At 47.8% G+C, this 16979-nt stretch overlaps 1 protein-coding gene across 1 annotated transcript in view; it reads right to left on the reverse strand.

The window, feature by feature from the left end:
• Window positions 1-16979, reverse strand: part of phldb2b (pleckstrin homology-like domain, family B, member 2b) — a 329018-nt gene that overhangs the window by 251012 nt on the left and 61027 nt on the right. Inside the window, exons 2-4 of the mRNA XM_038802341.1 lie at window positions 15379-15489; window positions 6001-6075; window positions 2551-2674 (exon numbers count right to left, since the gene is read on the reverse strand). Of these exons, the coding sequence (XP_038658269.1) occupies window positions 2551-2674; window positions 6001-6075; window positions 15379-15390 (211 nt within the window). The 5' untranslated portion in view covers window positions 15391-15489. The remainder of the gene's footprint in view (window positions 1-2550; window positions 2675-6000; window positions 6076-15378; window positions 15490-16979) is intronic.

Genomic DNA, 16979 nt, shown 5'->3' on the forward strand with positions numbered 1-16979 from the left:
TGACCCAAGGCTGGTATTGAACCCGAGTCCCTGGCTCTGTGAGGCAACAGTACTAACCACTGTACCACGTGCTGCCTGATGACCAGCATCCTAGGGTCTTAAAGGAATTGGCTGGAAAGATGGTAAAGCATTGGTTACAATCTTCCAAAATTCTTTAGATTCTGGAATTGGATTGGAAAACTGAAAACATAACTTAATTCAAGAAAGCAGGGGGGATAGAAATAGGGAAACTACTGGCCAATTAGCCCAAGACATCTGTCAGAGGGAAACGATGAGAATCCGGTTATAGCAGGATATTTAGAATGTCATAATTTGATTAGATAGAGTTAACATGTAAAAGACAAAGACAGTCTGTACTAATTTAGTACAATTCTTCGAGGAAGGAATAAGCAAGGTGAATAAAAGGGAACTGTAGTTGTGGTGCACTTGAATTTCCAAGGATTTGATAAGGTGTCACATCAAAGGTAAGAGCATGTGGTGTTGGGAGGAACATATAGGGCGGGATTCTCCGAGCCCGCGCCATGTCAGAGAAGCGGCGGGGACACGGGAAATTCCCGCCACACCACTCCGACGCTGGGGCGCGATTCTCCGGCGACCAGAGAATCGCACCAATCGCGCTGTCGCCACGGCGCCGGTCAGGGCCGCTGAAAGAGGCCCCGTGGCAATTCTCCGCCGAGTTCCAGCTAGTCCTGCCGGCGTGGTTCCAACCTGGTACCGCCCGGCATGAGTTTGGACCCGCGGCCATGGTGGACATTTCGGGCAGCACGGTAGCATGGTGGTTACCATAAATGCTTCACAGCTCCAGGGTCCCAGGTTCGATTCCCGGCTTGGGTCACTGTCTGTGCGGAGTCTGCACGTCCTCCCCGTGTGTGCGTGGGTTTCCTCCGGGTGCTCCGGTTTCCTCCCACAGTCCAAAGATGTGCGGGTTAGGTGGATTGGCCATGCTAAATTGCCCGTAGTGTCCTAAAAAAAAGTAAGGTTAAGGGGGGTATACCCGGGTCCAAACTCATGCCGGGCGGTACCAGGTTGGAACCACGCCGGCAGGACTAGCTGGAACTCGGCGGAAGTTCAGCCAGTCGACCGCAGAGAATTGCCACGGGGCCTCTTTCATACGGGTATAGGGTGGATACGTGGGTTTGAGTAGGGTGATCATTGCTCGGCACAATATCGAGGGCCGAAGGGCCTGTTCTGTGCTGTACTGTTCTATGTTCTATGGTACCGCCCGGCATGAGTTTGGACCCGCGGCCATGGTGGACATTTTGATGGGGGGGCGGGCGGATCTGACTCAGGGGGTGACCTCCACGGGGTCCAGGCATGCGATCGGGGGCTTCCGATCGGCGGGCGCCCGCGATCTGGAGGGGGCCTACCTCCTTCCGCGCGAGCCCGCTGTAGGTCTCCGACATGTTGCTTGGCGCCGGTGCGGAGATGGTCACCACGCACATGCGCGGACCCGCGCCGGCTGTGCAGGGCCTCCTTTCAGCGCCGAAGCAACACGCAGCACTCCGGCACCGTGCGAGCCCCCTGAACACCGCTGAATTGCTGGGCCAGGAGGCCCATTGACGCCGGCGTACACCACTTCAGTATTTACACAGGCGTCAATACTTGGCCGGGATTTCGGAGAATCCCAGCCATTATCATGGAAAGAGGATTGCTTAGCTAACAGGAAGCAGAGAGTCGGGATCAATGTGTCATTTTAAGGTTAGTAAGGTGTAGCGAGTCAAGTATCACAGGAATCAGTGCTGGGACCTCAACTATTTACAAACTATAGCAATGACTTGGATAATGGGGTCGAATGCATGTTTACTAAATTTGCTGATGGCACCAAGATATACAGGAAAGTAAGTTGACATGAGGAAGTAAGGAGATATAGACAGGTTAAGAGATTGGCAGGTGGAATATAATGTGGGAAAATGTGAACTTGTCCACTTTGGCAGGAAGATCAATAAATCAGTATATTATTAAAATAGAGAGGGATTGTAGAACTCGGAGCTGCAGAGGGATCTGGGTGTCTGAATGCATGAAACACCCACAAGTTAGTCCACAGGTCAAGCAGGAAGCAGGTGATTAGGAAGGTAAATGGAATGTTGGTGTGTCGTGCGAGGGCAATAGAATATAAAAATAGGGAAGTTTTACTCCAGTTGTACAGAGCCTTGGGGAAACCACATTGTGTAAGTTTTTGTCTCCTTATTTGAAAAAGGATATAATTATATTATGAACAGTTCATATTCGACTCATTCAATATATTCAAGGCTGGGTTAGATGCATTTCAGAGTGAAAAGGGAGTGTCGGGTTACAGGGGGAAAGCCAGAAAAGCGCAACTGAGACAATAACCAGACCAGCCATGATCTTATCAAATGATGGAGTAGGCCCAAGGGGCCGAATGGCCTGCTCCTACTCCTAAGTTCCATGATTTATGTTCTGAAAGATTGTGATTCGGGAGTACAATTCCTTTATATTCTAAAACATGTCAATACATTCAAGGTTGCTACTTTGTACAAGCCAGGTGGACAATTGCCATTTATCCAGAGTTTGCAGGTATCTATTCCATACCTTCGTTTATTGGTAGCAGTGTAATAGCTATACTGAGTCGCCCACGACCTAGACTCACTAAGTGAGGTTTCTCCGACTGCATCTTCCAGCCTTTTCCAATATCAATGATATCCAATGATGCGTTCTGTAAATAAACCCAAATCCAACATCACTTCCAATAAACGTCTACATGTATATAGTGTTTTTCCCCACCTCAGGACACCCCAAGGCTTTATACCCAATAAAGTACCTTTGAAATGGCACATGTAGAGAAAATGACACTGATTGGTTGAGTAAACTTGCCTGTGGGCTTAAATCTGCAATGAAATACTAATTTCAGTAATGGTGATCATGAAGCCACCAGTCATAAAAAAAAAATTTTTAAATTTAGATTACCCAATTATTTTTCCAATTAAGGGGCAATTTAGCGTAGCCAATCCACCTACTCTGCACATTTTTTTGGGTTGTGGGGGCGAAACCCACGCAGACACGGGGAGAATGTGCAAACTCCACACGGACAGTGACCCAGAGCCGGGATTCGAACCTGGGACCTCAGCGCCGTGAGGCAGCTGTGCTAACCACTAGGCCACCGTGCTGCCCTCACCAGTCATAAATACCCATCTTTTTTAAATCTATTCTGTCATGGGATGTGGGCGTCGCTGACTATAATTAGCCAGGCCTTTTCAGAGGGCAGTTAACAATCAACCACTATGGGTCTGGAGTCATGTATAGGCCAGATCAGGTAAGGACAGCAGATTTCCTTCCCTAAAGTGAACCAGATGGGGTTTTAATGACAATCTGGTAGTTTCACCATTACTGAGATTAGCTTTGATAGTCCAGATTTATCAAATTTAAATTCCACCAGCTGCCGTGGTGGGCAGTCTGTAGAACAGCAGTCTGTGCCCCTGGGTTACTAACCCAGTGACATCAGCACACCCCCGCCATCTTAACTCTGGGAGTAATAGGACAATAAGCATAAAAGACCAAATATTTTCATGTGATCTGACATCGACAGATAGGTCACACAGCAATAAAGAAATATCTCCCATACCCGGCTCCCTTTCGCCTGAATCTCTGGTTACTCTTCATTATTCCTGGCCACAGTGGACCTGGCTTTCAGAGGCATCATAATAATAATCTTTATTATTGTCACAAGTAGGCTTACATTAACACTGCAATGAGGTTACTGTGAAAAGCCCCTAGTCGCCACATTCCAGCGCCTGTTCGGGCACACAGACGGAGAATTCAGAATGTCCAAATTACCTAACAAGCACTTATTTCGGGACCTGTGGGAGGAAACCAGAGCACCCAGAGTAATCCCACACAGACACAGGGAGAAGGTGCAGACTCCGCAGACAGTGACCCAAGCCGGGAATCGAACCTGGGACCCTGGCGCTGTGAAGCAACAGCGCTAACCACTGTACTAGTTGTGGGTTCCCCACTCCATCACCGAAAGTGTAACCTGCATGTTGAGTGAAGTTACAAAATGACAGATGGTTACAGTTCAGCAGGAGGCCATTTGGCCCACTGGGTCTTTACCAGCTCTCTTTAAGAGCAATGCAGCTCATTCCAATCACCTGCACTTTTTATTAATTCACAGAATCCCTCCAGTGCAGAAGGAGGTCATTTGGCCCAGCGAGCCTGCACCGACCCTCTGAAAGAACACCCTACATAGGCCCACACCACAGCCCTATACCCACCTATCCTTTGGACACTAAGGGGCAATTTCTTCGGTAATTTGAACATTCTGAATTCTCCCTCTGTGTACCCAAGCAGGCGCCGGAGTGTGGCGACACGGGGGATTTTCACAGTAACTTCATTGTAGTGTTAATGTAAGCCTAATTGTGACAATAAACAAAGAACAAAGAACAAAGAAAAGTACAGCACAGGAACAGGCCCTTCGGTCCTCCAAGCCCGTGCCGACCATGCTGCCCGTCTAAACTAAAATCTTCTACACTTCCTGGGTCCATATCCCTCTTATCCCATCCTATTCATGTATTTGTCAAGATGCCCCTTAAATGTCAGTATCGTCCCTGCTTCCACCACCTCCTCCGGCAGCGAGTTCCCGACACCCACTACCCTCTGTGTAAAAAACGTGCCTCGTACATCTCCTCTAAACCTTGCCCCTCACACCTTAAACCTATGCCCCCTAGTAATTGACCCCTCTACCCTGGGGAAAAGCCTCTGACTATCCACTCTGTCTATGCCCCTCATAATTTTGTAGACCTCTATCAGGTCGCCCCTCAACCTCCGTCGTTCCAGTGAGAACAAACCGAGTTTATTCAACCGCTCCTCATAGCTAATGCCCTCCATACCAGGCAACATCCTGGTAAATCTCTTCTGCACCCTCTCTAAAGCCTCCACATCCTTCTGGTAGTGTGGCGACCAGAATTGAACACTATACTCCAAGTGTGGCCTAACTAAGGTTCTATACAGCTGCAAATGACTTGCCAATTCTTATACTCAATGCCCCGGCCAGTGAAGGCAAGCATGCCGTATGCCTTCTTGACTACCTTCTCCACCTGGGTTCTACCATTCACTGTATATTCCCTACCTGCATTAGACCTTCCAAAATGCATTACCTCACATTTGCCCAGATTAAACTCCATCCGCCATCTCTTCGCCCCAGTCTCCAAACAATCTAAATCCTGCTGTATCCTCTGACAGTCCTCATCGCTATCCGCAATTCCAACTACCTTTGGCATGCCTTTGTGTCGTCTGCAAGCTTACTAATCAGACCAGTTACATTTTCCTCCAAATCATTTATATATACTATGAACAGCAAAGTTCCCAGCACGGATCCCTGCGGAACAACACTAGTCACAGCCCTCCAATTAGAAAAGCACCCTTCCATTGCTACCCTCTGCCTTCTATGACCTAGCCAGTTCTGTATCCAAAAGATTATTATTGATTAGCATGGCCAATCCACCTAACCTGCACATCTTGGATTGTATGAGGAAATCATAGCATCTGGAGGAAACCCACGCAGACACGTGGAGACAGTGCAAACTCCACATAGACAGTCACACAAGGCTGTAATTGAACCTGGATCTCTGGCGCTGTGAGGCAGCAGTGCTAACCACTGTGCCACTCACTCTTCTACTCTATCCAGACCCCTATCAAGTTTCTTCCTTCACCTTCTCGTCTCCAAGGAGAACAGTTCCAACTTCTCCAATCGATCCCCATAACTGAACTCTATCATCCTCAAAGCCATTCTTGTTAATCTTTTCTCATCCTCTGCCTTCACATCGTTCCAAAAGTGTGGTTGCCTAAATGAGGCACAATTCTCCAGGATAAAATAAACCAATATTTTAAACAAGAAACTTTCAGCCATAGCTCAACACAAGGCTTTCCAATATACTTAGTGAGGGAAACGGTCAGAGTCAATCATTGGTGAATGTTACTTTCTCTTATCATTTCCTTTCATTCTGCATCCGGTGAACTGCAGAATTCACAATAGGAGACACTCACTTTCAGTATTTCCGGATCATTCTTTGATGCCTCCTTTTCCTCCAATTCATTTTTGGTTTCAGACTTTCCCATCTCCTGTATGTTTACAAAACAATGGAAATTGAAGGTTTAGTTAAACAGAATGTCTAAGAATCTGAGAATTATACTCAACAGGATGTTGCTGGCATGTTGAAAGAGCTTTCCAATTAGTCCCCCCCCCCCTATTCTTAGCCCAGCAAGATTATTTTCCTTTTTAAGTAAATCTCCAATTTCCTTTTGAAAGTTACGATTGAATCTGTTTCCAATGTCCTATCAGCTGCTAATTCCAATAATTGTATGTTGAGGAAAAATAAATGCGAATCTAAGTTGTATCTTAAAACAGATTTACTTCCAAGATTGCAAAGTCACAGTGTTGTCTGTAAATTATCAGACACTTCAACCAGTTCATTCGCAAAACGTTTTACCCAGGTGCCTTTACATACGAGTCGAACTAAGGACAAAGTAGGTTCATCGTTTAACCCAATTTTATTCACAATTCTCTCATTCACACAAAATGTGACTCAAACTCACAGCTGAGCTCTAGGTATTACTCGCATATAGTGAAGGGGGATTATAGCCAGGCTATAATCACTCAATGTGGATATCTTCTCTGGGCTTTGGAACCCAGGCTCTCTTCTTCTAACCATGGTTGTGCCTGGGGGACTTCCAGATTATTGCTCCAGATCTGTTTATTCCTTCTTTTATACTGGTTCTGCCAGTACTGAGTCATAGCTATACGCCCACAGCTGGCCTGAGTTATACTGAAACGAAAGAGGAAATGCTGGAAAATCTCAGCAGGTCTGGCAGTATCTGTAGGGAGAGAAAAGAACTAACATTTCGAGTCCGATGACTCTTTGCCAAAGCTGTGTAGGGTGTGAAGAGCTGTAGTCCAGATAGCTGTGGGAGTCAGTGGGCTTGCAGTGGATATTAGTGGACAGTCTATTGCCGGAAATGAAGACAGAAAGATCAAGGAAGGGAAGGGAAGTGTCTGAGATTGTCCAGGTGAAAGCGATGGAGGGGTGGAAACTGGAAACAAAACTGATGAATTTTTCCATGTCCGGGCGAGAGCATGACGCGGCACCAAAATCGTCATCAATATATCGGTAAAGGAGTTGTGGGAGGGGACCAGGGTAGGCCTGGAACAAGGAATGTTCCACATACCCCATGGAGAAGCAAGTGTAGCTCAGACCCATGCAGGTACATATTGATTTGGAGAAAGTGAGCTGAGTTAAAGGAGAAGTTGTTGAGAGATAGAACGAGTTCAGCCAGGCGGAGGAGAGTGGTGGTGAATGGGAATTGTCCGGGCCTCTTTTCGAGAAAGAAGCAAAGGGCTCTCAGGCATCCTGGTGTGGGATGGAGATGTAGAGAGATTGCACATCCCTGGTGAATAGAATGCGGTTAGGGCCTGCGAACTGGAAGCTGTCAATATGACGCAGTGCATCAGAGGAATCCCGGATGTAGGTGGGGAGGGAATGGACCAGAAGAATGAGGATAAGAGGAGATAGGGCAGCACAGTGGCACCGAGGTCCCAGGTTCGATCCTGGCTTTGGGTCACTGTCCATGTGGAGTTTGCACATTCTCCCCATGTTTGCGTGGGTTTCGCTCCCACAACCCAAAAAGCAAGGTAGGTGGATTGGCCACGTTAAATTGCCCCTTAATTAAAAAAAATGAATTGGGTACTCTAAATTTATTTTTTTTAAATGAGGAAATAAGTTCGGTGGGGCAGGAGCATGCTGACACAATGGGCCTGCCAGGACAGTCCTTTTTGTGGATTTTCGGAAGTAGGTAAAAGCGGGCTGTCCGGAGTTAGGAGACTATAAGGTTGGAAGCCGAAGGGGGAAGGCATCCGGAGGAAATGAGGTCACTAACGGTGTTGGAGATAATGGCTTGAAGTTCAGTGGTCGGGTCATGGTCCAGGGAGAGTAAGAGGAAGTATCGGAGAGTTGGCGCTCAGCCTCTGTGAGGTAGAGGTCAGTGCGCCAGACGACAACAACACCCCCTTTGTCGGCAGGTTTGATGGCAAAGTCGGGGTTAGACCTGACAGAGTGAAGAGTAGAAAGTTTGGAAGGAGTGGTTGGAATGGGTGAGGGGGCAGAAAAATTAAGACGGCCAATGTCCCGTCAGCAGTTCTCAATGAAAAGATCGAGGGCAGGTAATTGTCCCGGCGGGGTGTTCCACTTGGAGTCAGAATGTTGGAGGCACATGAAAGGATCAGTGGAACGGGGGGTGGATTCTTGCCCAAAGAAGTGGGCACGGAGAAGAAGACGACAAAAGAAGAGTTTAACATCATGTCGAGCTTGGACAAAGAGTCATCGGACTCGAAACATAATGAGTTTATATGTTCAGTTAAGTGCTCTTGCAGATGGCCAGTATCGATTTCAGCCAGGGCATCATTTGGCAGTTTCTGTTCCTGGCCAATGTGTCTTGTCAGTTTGTTCCCAGGACCATAACAAACTCTCCCGATTCCTCAGAGCGAACCGATTGGTAAACTCTAACGATGATTTTTAAATTTAAACAAAAATAGAATTACATATTCCCTATATTTCCCCGACTGGGGACAGTTGTGCTGCATTATCTAATTGCCCGTTTTCATGCTGGCATAGTGCTATGGTCACTGGTGGCTTCCTCCTGTAACCTAGTGCTCACTGACCTGGAAAACCACAAACCAAGAGCAAGGCCCTGGTGTCCAGGGCTCAAATGCCACCACAGTAGATGGTAAAATTATCCTTTGGCAGGCATGACTGAGCTGAAACATTAGGTTGTTGTAGATTGCACTCCCCTCTCAGTTAATTAAAAATCTTCTATTGTAGTTTTGTTTGCACTTCAGCTCCACGCTCCTGATCTATGGGCCCCACGTGTGGAGGGGAAAGGGGAAGGACCTCCTCGTGAACTTGCTCCTGGGCCTGTCCAAACACACCATCACACCAGAGGTCCAGACAGCGGGTGGCCAAGGGGGTCGTCTGACCTGACTGTAATCCCCTCTACGGCAGCTACATTCACGGCCAAGTGTCCGTGGAGAGGGAGCACGCAGAGTCCACCAGCACCGGCGAGGTCTTCCGTGCCGAATGGGCATCACGGGGCTCAGTGGCATCATCGACCCTGGTAATCATATTTTAATTTCATTTTTTGTAGTTTCATTTGTGATTTGTTTTTGGTTAAGGGTAACTGCAATGAAGTTACTGTGAAAAGCCCCTAGTCGCCACATTCTGGCGCCTGTTCGGGTACACAGAGGGAGAATTCAGAGTGTCCAATTCACCTAACAGCACGTCTTTCAGGACTTGTGGGAGGAAACCAGAGCACCAGGAGGAAACCCACGCAGACACGGGGAGAACGTCCAGACAGTGACCCAAGCCGGGAATGAAACCCGGGACGCTGGAGCTGTGAAGCAACAGTGCTAACCACTGTGCTACCATGCCGCCCAGATTTGTCCCTCAGATTATTTTAGTCTACTTGGTTACTTAATCTACATCAAAGTAGGGTATTGTCACTGGTCGAGTCATTCAGAAACCCAGGGTAATGCTCTGTGGATCCACATCTGAATCTCACCACAGCAGATGGTGAGATTCGCCAGCCTCTGGCTGAGATTAACAGTAACTGTGTTTATTATGATGTGCCACTGCTCAAATGGCTTTATAGTCTGTCTTCCTCGCTTCATAAACTCCTCTAGCCTTCTCAGCCTCCTTGAATTCCTGATTTCCCATTGCTCCACGATCAGCACCCAAGCTTTCAGCCATTTAGACCACAAGCCGTGTGGTCTGAGGGCCCGCTAGGCCCCAAGCTTGAGTGCTCCTTAAATGTCTCTGCCCCCCTTCACCTCTCTCACTTTTTAAGACTCTCCTTACAACCTACCTCTTCGACCATGTCTTGGCTCCACATGTCCTATCAACTCATTCTTTGGTGTCAATTAATTTTTATTATGACCCAGGAAGGGCCATGGTGCTATATATATATATTTTTTTTTTTGTTAATTTACAGAACCCAATTCCTTTTTGGCAATTAAGGGCAATTTAGTATAGCCGAACCACCTCCCCTGCACATCTTTGGGTTGTGGGGGTGAGACCCACGCAGACACGGGAGAATGTGCAAACTCCACACGGACAATGGCCTGGGGTCGGGATCGATCCCGGGTCCTCGGGGCCGTGAGGCAGCAGTGCCAACCACTGTGCCACCATACTGCCTTTCCGTAGTTCTACATAAATGCAAGTTGTTGTTGATTTGAACGACCAAGCATTAATATTTAAACACTTTGAATTGGAGCAATATAAACAATCGCTTGTGAAAACAGTTAAGGATCTTCACTGTCAAGCTTTTGGAACTAGCCTTCTGACTATACGGGCCCTTGGGAAAGGCATCAATGTTAATTGATCTTGCAGACGTTACCTTTACGTTGATCTGCAGTTAAGTCATTTAACACCCTGTGTAAACTGATGCATTGCTAGCCGGGTCATCGTATTCACATATGTTGGAAATCACTTCAAGAAATTAGGCTGTTCCTTGGCAATTGCAACCGAGCTGGCTGAGGGACCATCCTGATCCCATATATCCCGGCCACTGGAATTCTGCCAGTCAAACTTGGCCTCTCGCTGGAATGTGCTCCGACAAAACCACGACACAATAACAAACAGCTCTCATCAGAAATCACACACTGTGGGGCACAGATTTTCACAAGTTCAGCTGACCATAACCAGATAGTGACAGAGGATTATTGACCCTCAAACTTCCCATTTTAAATTCCAGTGTAGGGGTGAGGTTACTATCTCAGCTAATGCTGTCAGTCTCTATGGGAATCCATTTATCTGGGAGCAGCATGTAGCCTCTGGTATGTAGCTCGCTGATACTCACTGTCCAAGTAATGTTATTGTCAGACCTATCAGAAGGTGATGGGAAATGACGAAAAAAAATCACACTTCCTTTAGCACCGATTCACATTCCCAGAGACATTTGCAATCTCCTGATTATTCAATGTAATTCAAACCTAATCCCAATGCCCCATTCTCATCCCACAGCCCTGTATCAATCCCAACCAAATCCTACTGCCCCACTCTCTCCCCATAGCCCAGTATCAATCCCAAACTAATTCCACTACCCCACTCTCTCCCTATAGTTTTGCATCAATCCTAAACTAATCCCCTGCCCCACTCTCTCCACATAACCCTGTATCAATCTCAAACTAATCCCACTGCCCCACTCTCTCCCCACAGCCCAGTATCAATCCCAAACTAATCCCACTGCCCCACTCTCTCCCTATAGCTTTGCATCAATCCTAAACTAATCCCACTGCCCCACTCTCTCCCCATAGCCCAGTATCAATCCTAAACTAATCCCACTGCCCCACTCTCTCCACATAACCCTGTATCAATCCTAAACTAATCCCCTGCCCCACTCTCTCCACAAAACCCTGTATCAATCCTAAACTAATCCCCTGCCCCACTCTCTCCACAAAACCCTGCATCAATCTCAAACTAATCCCCTGCCCCACTCTCTCCCCATAGCCCTGTATCAATTCCAACCAAAGTTTACTGCCCCACTCGGACCCCATAGGCCAGTATCAATCCCAAACTAATCCCACTGCCCCACTCTCTCCCCATCGCCCTGTATCAATCCCAGCCAAATCCTATTGCCCCACTCCTCCCCATAGCCCAGTATCAATCCTAAACTAATCCTACTGCTCCACTCTCTCCCTATAGCCTTGTATCAATCCTAATCTAATCCCCTGCCCCACTCTCTCCACAAAACCCTGTATCAATCTCAAACTAATCCCACTGCCCCACTCTCTCCCCATAGCCCAGTATCAATCCCAAACTAATCCCACTGCGCCACTCTCTCCCCTTAGCCCTGTATCAATCCCAAACTAATCCTACTGCCCCACTCTCTCCCCTTAGCCCTGTATCAATCCCGACCAAATCCTACTGCCCCACTTGGTCCCCATAGCCCTGTATCAATCCCAAACTAATCCCACTGCCCCACTCTCTCCCCATAGCCCTGCATCAATCCCAAACTAAGCCCACTGCCCCACTCTCTCCCCACAGCCCAGTATCAATCCCAAACTAATCCCACTGCCCCACTCTCTCCCTATAGCTTTGCATCAATCCTAAGCTAATCCCACTGCCCCACTCTCTCCCCATAGCCCAGTATCAATCCTAAACTAATCCCACTGCCCCACTCTCTCCACATAACCCTGTATCAATCCTAAACTAATCCCCTGCCCCACTCTCTCCACAAAACCCTGTATCAATCCTAAACTAATCCCCTGCCCCACTCTCTCCACAAAACCCTGCATCAATCTCAAACTAATCCCCTGCCCCACTCTCTCCCCATAGCCCTGTATCAATTCCAACCAAAGTTTACTGCCCCACTCGGACCCCATAGGCCAGTATCAATCCCAAACTAATCCCACTGCCCCACTCTCTCCCCATCGCCCTGTATCAATCCCAGCCAAATCCTATTGCCCCACTCCTCCCCATAGCCCAGTATCAATCCTAAACTAATCCTACTGCTCCACTCTCTCCCTATAGCCTTGTATCAATCCTAATCTAATCCCCTGCCCCACTCTCTCCACAAAACCCTGTATCAATCTCAAACTAATCCCACTGCCCCACTCTCTCCCCATAGCCCAGTATCAATCCCAAACTAATCCCACTGCGCCACTCTCTCCCCTTAGCCCTGTATCAATCCCAAACTAATCCTACTGCCCCACTCTCTCCCCTTAGCCCTGTATCAATCCCGACCAAATCCTACTGCCCCACTTGGTCCCCATAGCCCTGTATCAATCCCAAACTAATCCCACTGCCCCACTCTCTCCCCATAGCCCTGCATCAATCCCAAACTAAACCCACTGCCCCACTCTCTCCCCATAGCCCTGCATCAATCCCAAATTAATCCCACTGCCCCACTCACTCTCCAGAGCCCTGTATCAATCCCAAACTAATCCCACTGCACCACTCTCTCCCCATTACCCTGTAACAATCCTAAATCAATCCCACTGCCCCACTCTCTCCCCATCGCCCTGTAGCACCCAAACTAATCCCACTGCTCCACTCTCTCCCCATCGCCCTGTATCAATCCTAAACTAATCCCACTGCCCCACTCTCTCCCCATAGCCCAGTATCAATCCTAAACTAATCCCACTGCCCCACTCTCCCCCCCATAGCCCAGTATCAATCCTAAACTAATCCCACTGCCCCACTCTCTCCACATAACCCTGTATCAATCACAAACTTATCCCACTGCCCCACTCTCCCCCCATAGCCTTGTAGCAATTCCAAACTAATCCCACTACTCCACTCTCTCCCCCATAGCCCAGTATCAATCCTAAACTAATCCCACTGCCCCACTCTCTCCCCCACAGTCCAGTATCAATCCTAAACTAATCCCACTGCCCCACTCTCTCCCCGATAGCCCTGTATCAATCCTAAACTAATCCCACTGCCCCACTCTCTCCCCCATAGTCCAGTATCAATCCTAAACTAATCCCACTGCCCCACTCTCTCCCCCATAGCCCTGTATCAATCCTAAACTAATCCCACTGCCCCACTCTCTCCCCCATAGTCCAGTATCAATCCTAAACTAATCCCACTGCTCCACTCTCTCCCCACGCCCTGTATCAATCCTAAACTAATCCCACTGCCCCACTCTCCCCCCATAGCCTTGTAGCAATTCCAAACTAATCCCACTGCCCCACTCTCTCCCCCATAGCCCAGTATCAATCCTAAACTAATCCCACTGCTCCACTCTCTCCCCACACCCTGTATCAATCCTAAACTAATCCCACTGCCCCACTCTCTCCCCATAGCCCTGTATCAATCCGAAACTAATCCCACTGCTCCACTCTCTCCCCACGCCCTGTATCAATCCTAAACTAATCCCACTGCTCCACTCTCTCCCCACGCCCTGTATCAATCCTAAACTAATCCCACTGCCCCACTCTCTCCCCCATAGCCCAGTATCAATTCCAAACTAATCCCACTCTCTCCCCATAGCCCAGTATCAATCCCAAATTAATCCCACTGCCCCACTCTCTCCCCATAGCCCAGTATCAATCCTAAACTAATCCCACTGCCCCACTCTCTCACCATAGCCCAGTATCAATCCCAAACTAATCCCACTGACCCGCTCTCTCCCCATAGCCCTGCATCAATCCCAAACTAATCCCACTGCCCCACTCTCCCCCATATCCTTGTAGCAATTCCAAACTAATCCCACTGCCCCACTCTCTCCCCATAACCCTGTATCAATCCCAAACTAATCCCACTCTCTCCCCATAACCCTGTATCAATCACAAACTTATCCCACTGCCCCACTCTCTCCCCATAACCCTGTATCAATCCCAAACTAATCCCACTCTCTCCCCATAACCCTGTATCAATCACAAACTTATCCCACTGCCCCACTCTCTCCCCATAGCCTTGTAGCAATTCCAAACTAATCCCACTGCCCCAATTCCCTTCGCCCTATATCCTCCTCTGGTTAAAATACTTATCTAATGTTCCTTTCAAAGATGTGAAGCTCTCTGCCTGAACCACCCTGAGCTCCAACATTTCAGGTTCAAATAACCCTCTGTGCAAATACATTTCTGCTAAACCCCCTCACTCCCTCAATGTTAAATTGAAGAACCATCACTGACCAGAGGAAACTAGAGAAATCCTCATTCCCTGTTCACTCGATCATAATTTAAAAACCTCAACTAAATCTCCTCTTAATGTTCTCTGATCTGTAGATAAGAGTGTGGCACAAGCAGGGTTAATGTGGGACTTAACCTACTTAATGAGTTAAGAAGACACATAACCCTCGGGTTAGGGTCCATGTGGTGCTGAGCAGAGAGACCTATATAGACCAAGACTCCATGCCTCTATTCTTTACCGTACATATGTATACGGTTACAAGTTGCTGATGAAGACTTGCTGTGAACATACAGAAAACTGTAATATCCCACACGGGGTCTACAGGGTGGGAAAGCTCGTCTTCTGCGTGTTCCTTGCGGAGTACGAGCTCCTCCACTCGGGGTGGGATATCTCAGTTCCCCAGTGTATATTAGGTTGACTAGTAAGGCAACAACCAGAGAAGTACCCAGTAGGGGTCTACCAGGGAGTGTATATATACTGTTTGTAACTAAAACTGTTCTTATTTTTATTCGGTTTAGACTCCCACATCCTTATTAAAAGACTTCCTGAGCAGACACGTTCTGTAATCAACACTATCCCATAATGATCAAGTAAAAATAGCCCCAGTTTCTCCAACCACTTATCATAACTAGAGTTTCTCATAATTTCATCACGTTGGTTAATCTATACCTTCACTCTCCATCATTTTTAATAACATTTCTATAAAGGGAACGTCAAATGCACTAAATTGTGGCCACACCTGCACATCCATTGTCTTTGTCTCAAAGCTTTGTCCGTTCAGCTCCACTGGGCCTGTGATACTTGGGTGAACAGAGCTCTCTTTATTTCAGGCACTCACAAACTCCTCTGCCTGTTGGCAAACAGAGATTGGGAACATTCAGCTTGAACAATGTATTTCTTACAGATGGCAAGTTAGAAACAGAGACAAAACATCTTGCAGGAACGGCTTCGAGAACAGTGAAGAGAACTTGGCCAAGGCTTGCTGTTTCTGCCCTCTCTAGACTGCTCAAGATTTCCAGTCTCTACTGGATTGAAAATGGCGGGCAAGTATTGGATGGTCCCCATGTGTAGGTTTGAACCTCTTGTTTACTTAACTTCAGTTTGAGTACTGGGAAGAACGCTTGGCCCATATGGTGTCACTCAGTCTCACCTCAGTCCGGCTGTGCGTTAAAGTCCCACTCTCGAGACTTGGGTACATGATTCAGGCTGATGTGACAGTGCAGTACCAATGGAGTGCTGCACTGCAAGGGGTACCATTTCTTAGAAAAGGCATTATCTAAGGATCCTTCTGCCCTCACAGGTCAACTCTGTAATGACACTGTTTTAAGAAGAGCAGGGGAGTTTATCCTTCTATCCTGGCAGATATTTATCTCTCACCCGGATCACAAACAATTCTGTGAATAAGGTGGCTGCAAGTTACCAACATTGAATACACTTCCAAAGTATTTCACAGGGTGCAGGAACTTAAGAATTAGGAGCAGAAGTAGGCAATTCAGCCCCTTGAACCTGCTCCACCTTTCAATCAGATCATGGCTTATCTCTTCCTGGTCCCAAACCCACCTCCCTCCCTGTTCCCCGTATCCCTTAAACCCATTTATTAGAAATATATCTACCTCCCTCTTGAAACCATTTAATGACTCGGACTCCACCGCACTATGGGGCAGCGAGTTCCATAAATTCACCACCCTCTGCGCTGCCTACGGCGCTGAGGACCCAGGTTCGAATCCCGGCTCTGGGTCACTGTCTGTGTGGAGCTTGCCCATTCTCCCCGTGTCTGCGTGGGTTTCACCCCCACAACCTAAAGATGTGCAGGTTAGGTGGATTAGCCATGCTAAATTGCCCCTTAATTGGAAAAAATAAAATAAAATAATTGGGCACTCTAAGTCGATAAAAAAATTCACCACCCTCTGCGAGAAGTAGTTCCTCCTCATCTCCGTTCTAAATCTACCCCCTCTCCACCTATATCATATATTGGGCCTCACGGTAGCATGGTGGTTAGCATAAATGCTTCACAGCTCCAGGGTCCCAGGTTCGATTCCCGGCTGGGTCACTGTCTGTGTGGAGTCTGCACGTCCTCCCCGTGTGTGCGTGGGTTTCCTCCGGGTGCTCCGGTTTCCTCCCACAGTCCAAAGATGTGTGGGTTAGGTGGATTGGCCATGCTAAATTGCCCGTAGTGTAAGGTTAATGGGGGGATTGTTGGGTTACGGGTATACGGGTTACGTGGGTTTAAGTAGGGTGATCATTGCTCGGCACAACATCGAGGGCCGAAGGGCCTGTTCTGTGCTGTACTGTTCTATGTTCTATCTGTGACCTCTCGTTCTAGATTGCCCCACAAGGGGA

Source organism: Scyliorhinus canicula, chromosome 7, assembly GCF_902713615.1.
Source record: "Scyliorhinus canicula chromosome 7, sScyCan1.1, whole genome shotgun sequence".
Lineage (NCBI taxonomy): Eukaryota > Metazoa > Chordata > Chondrichthyes > Carcharhiniformes > Scyliorhinidae > Scyliorhinus > Scyliorhinus canicula.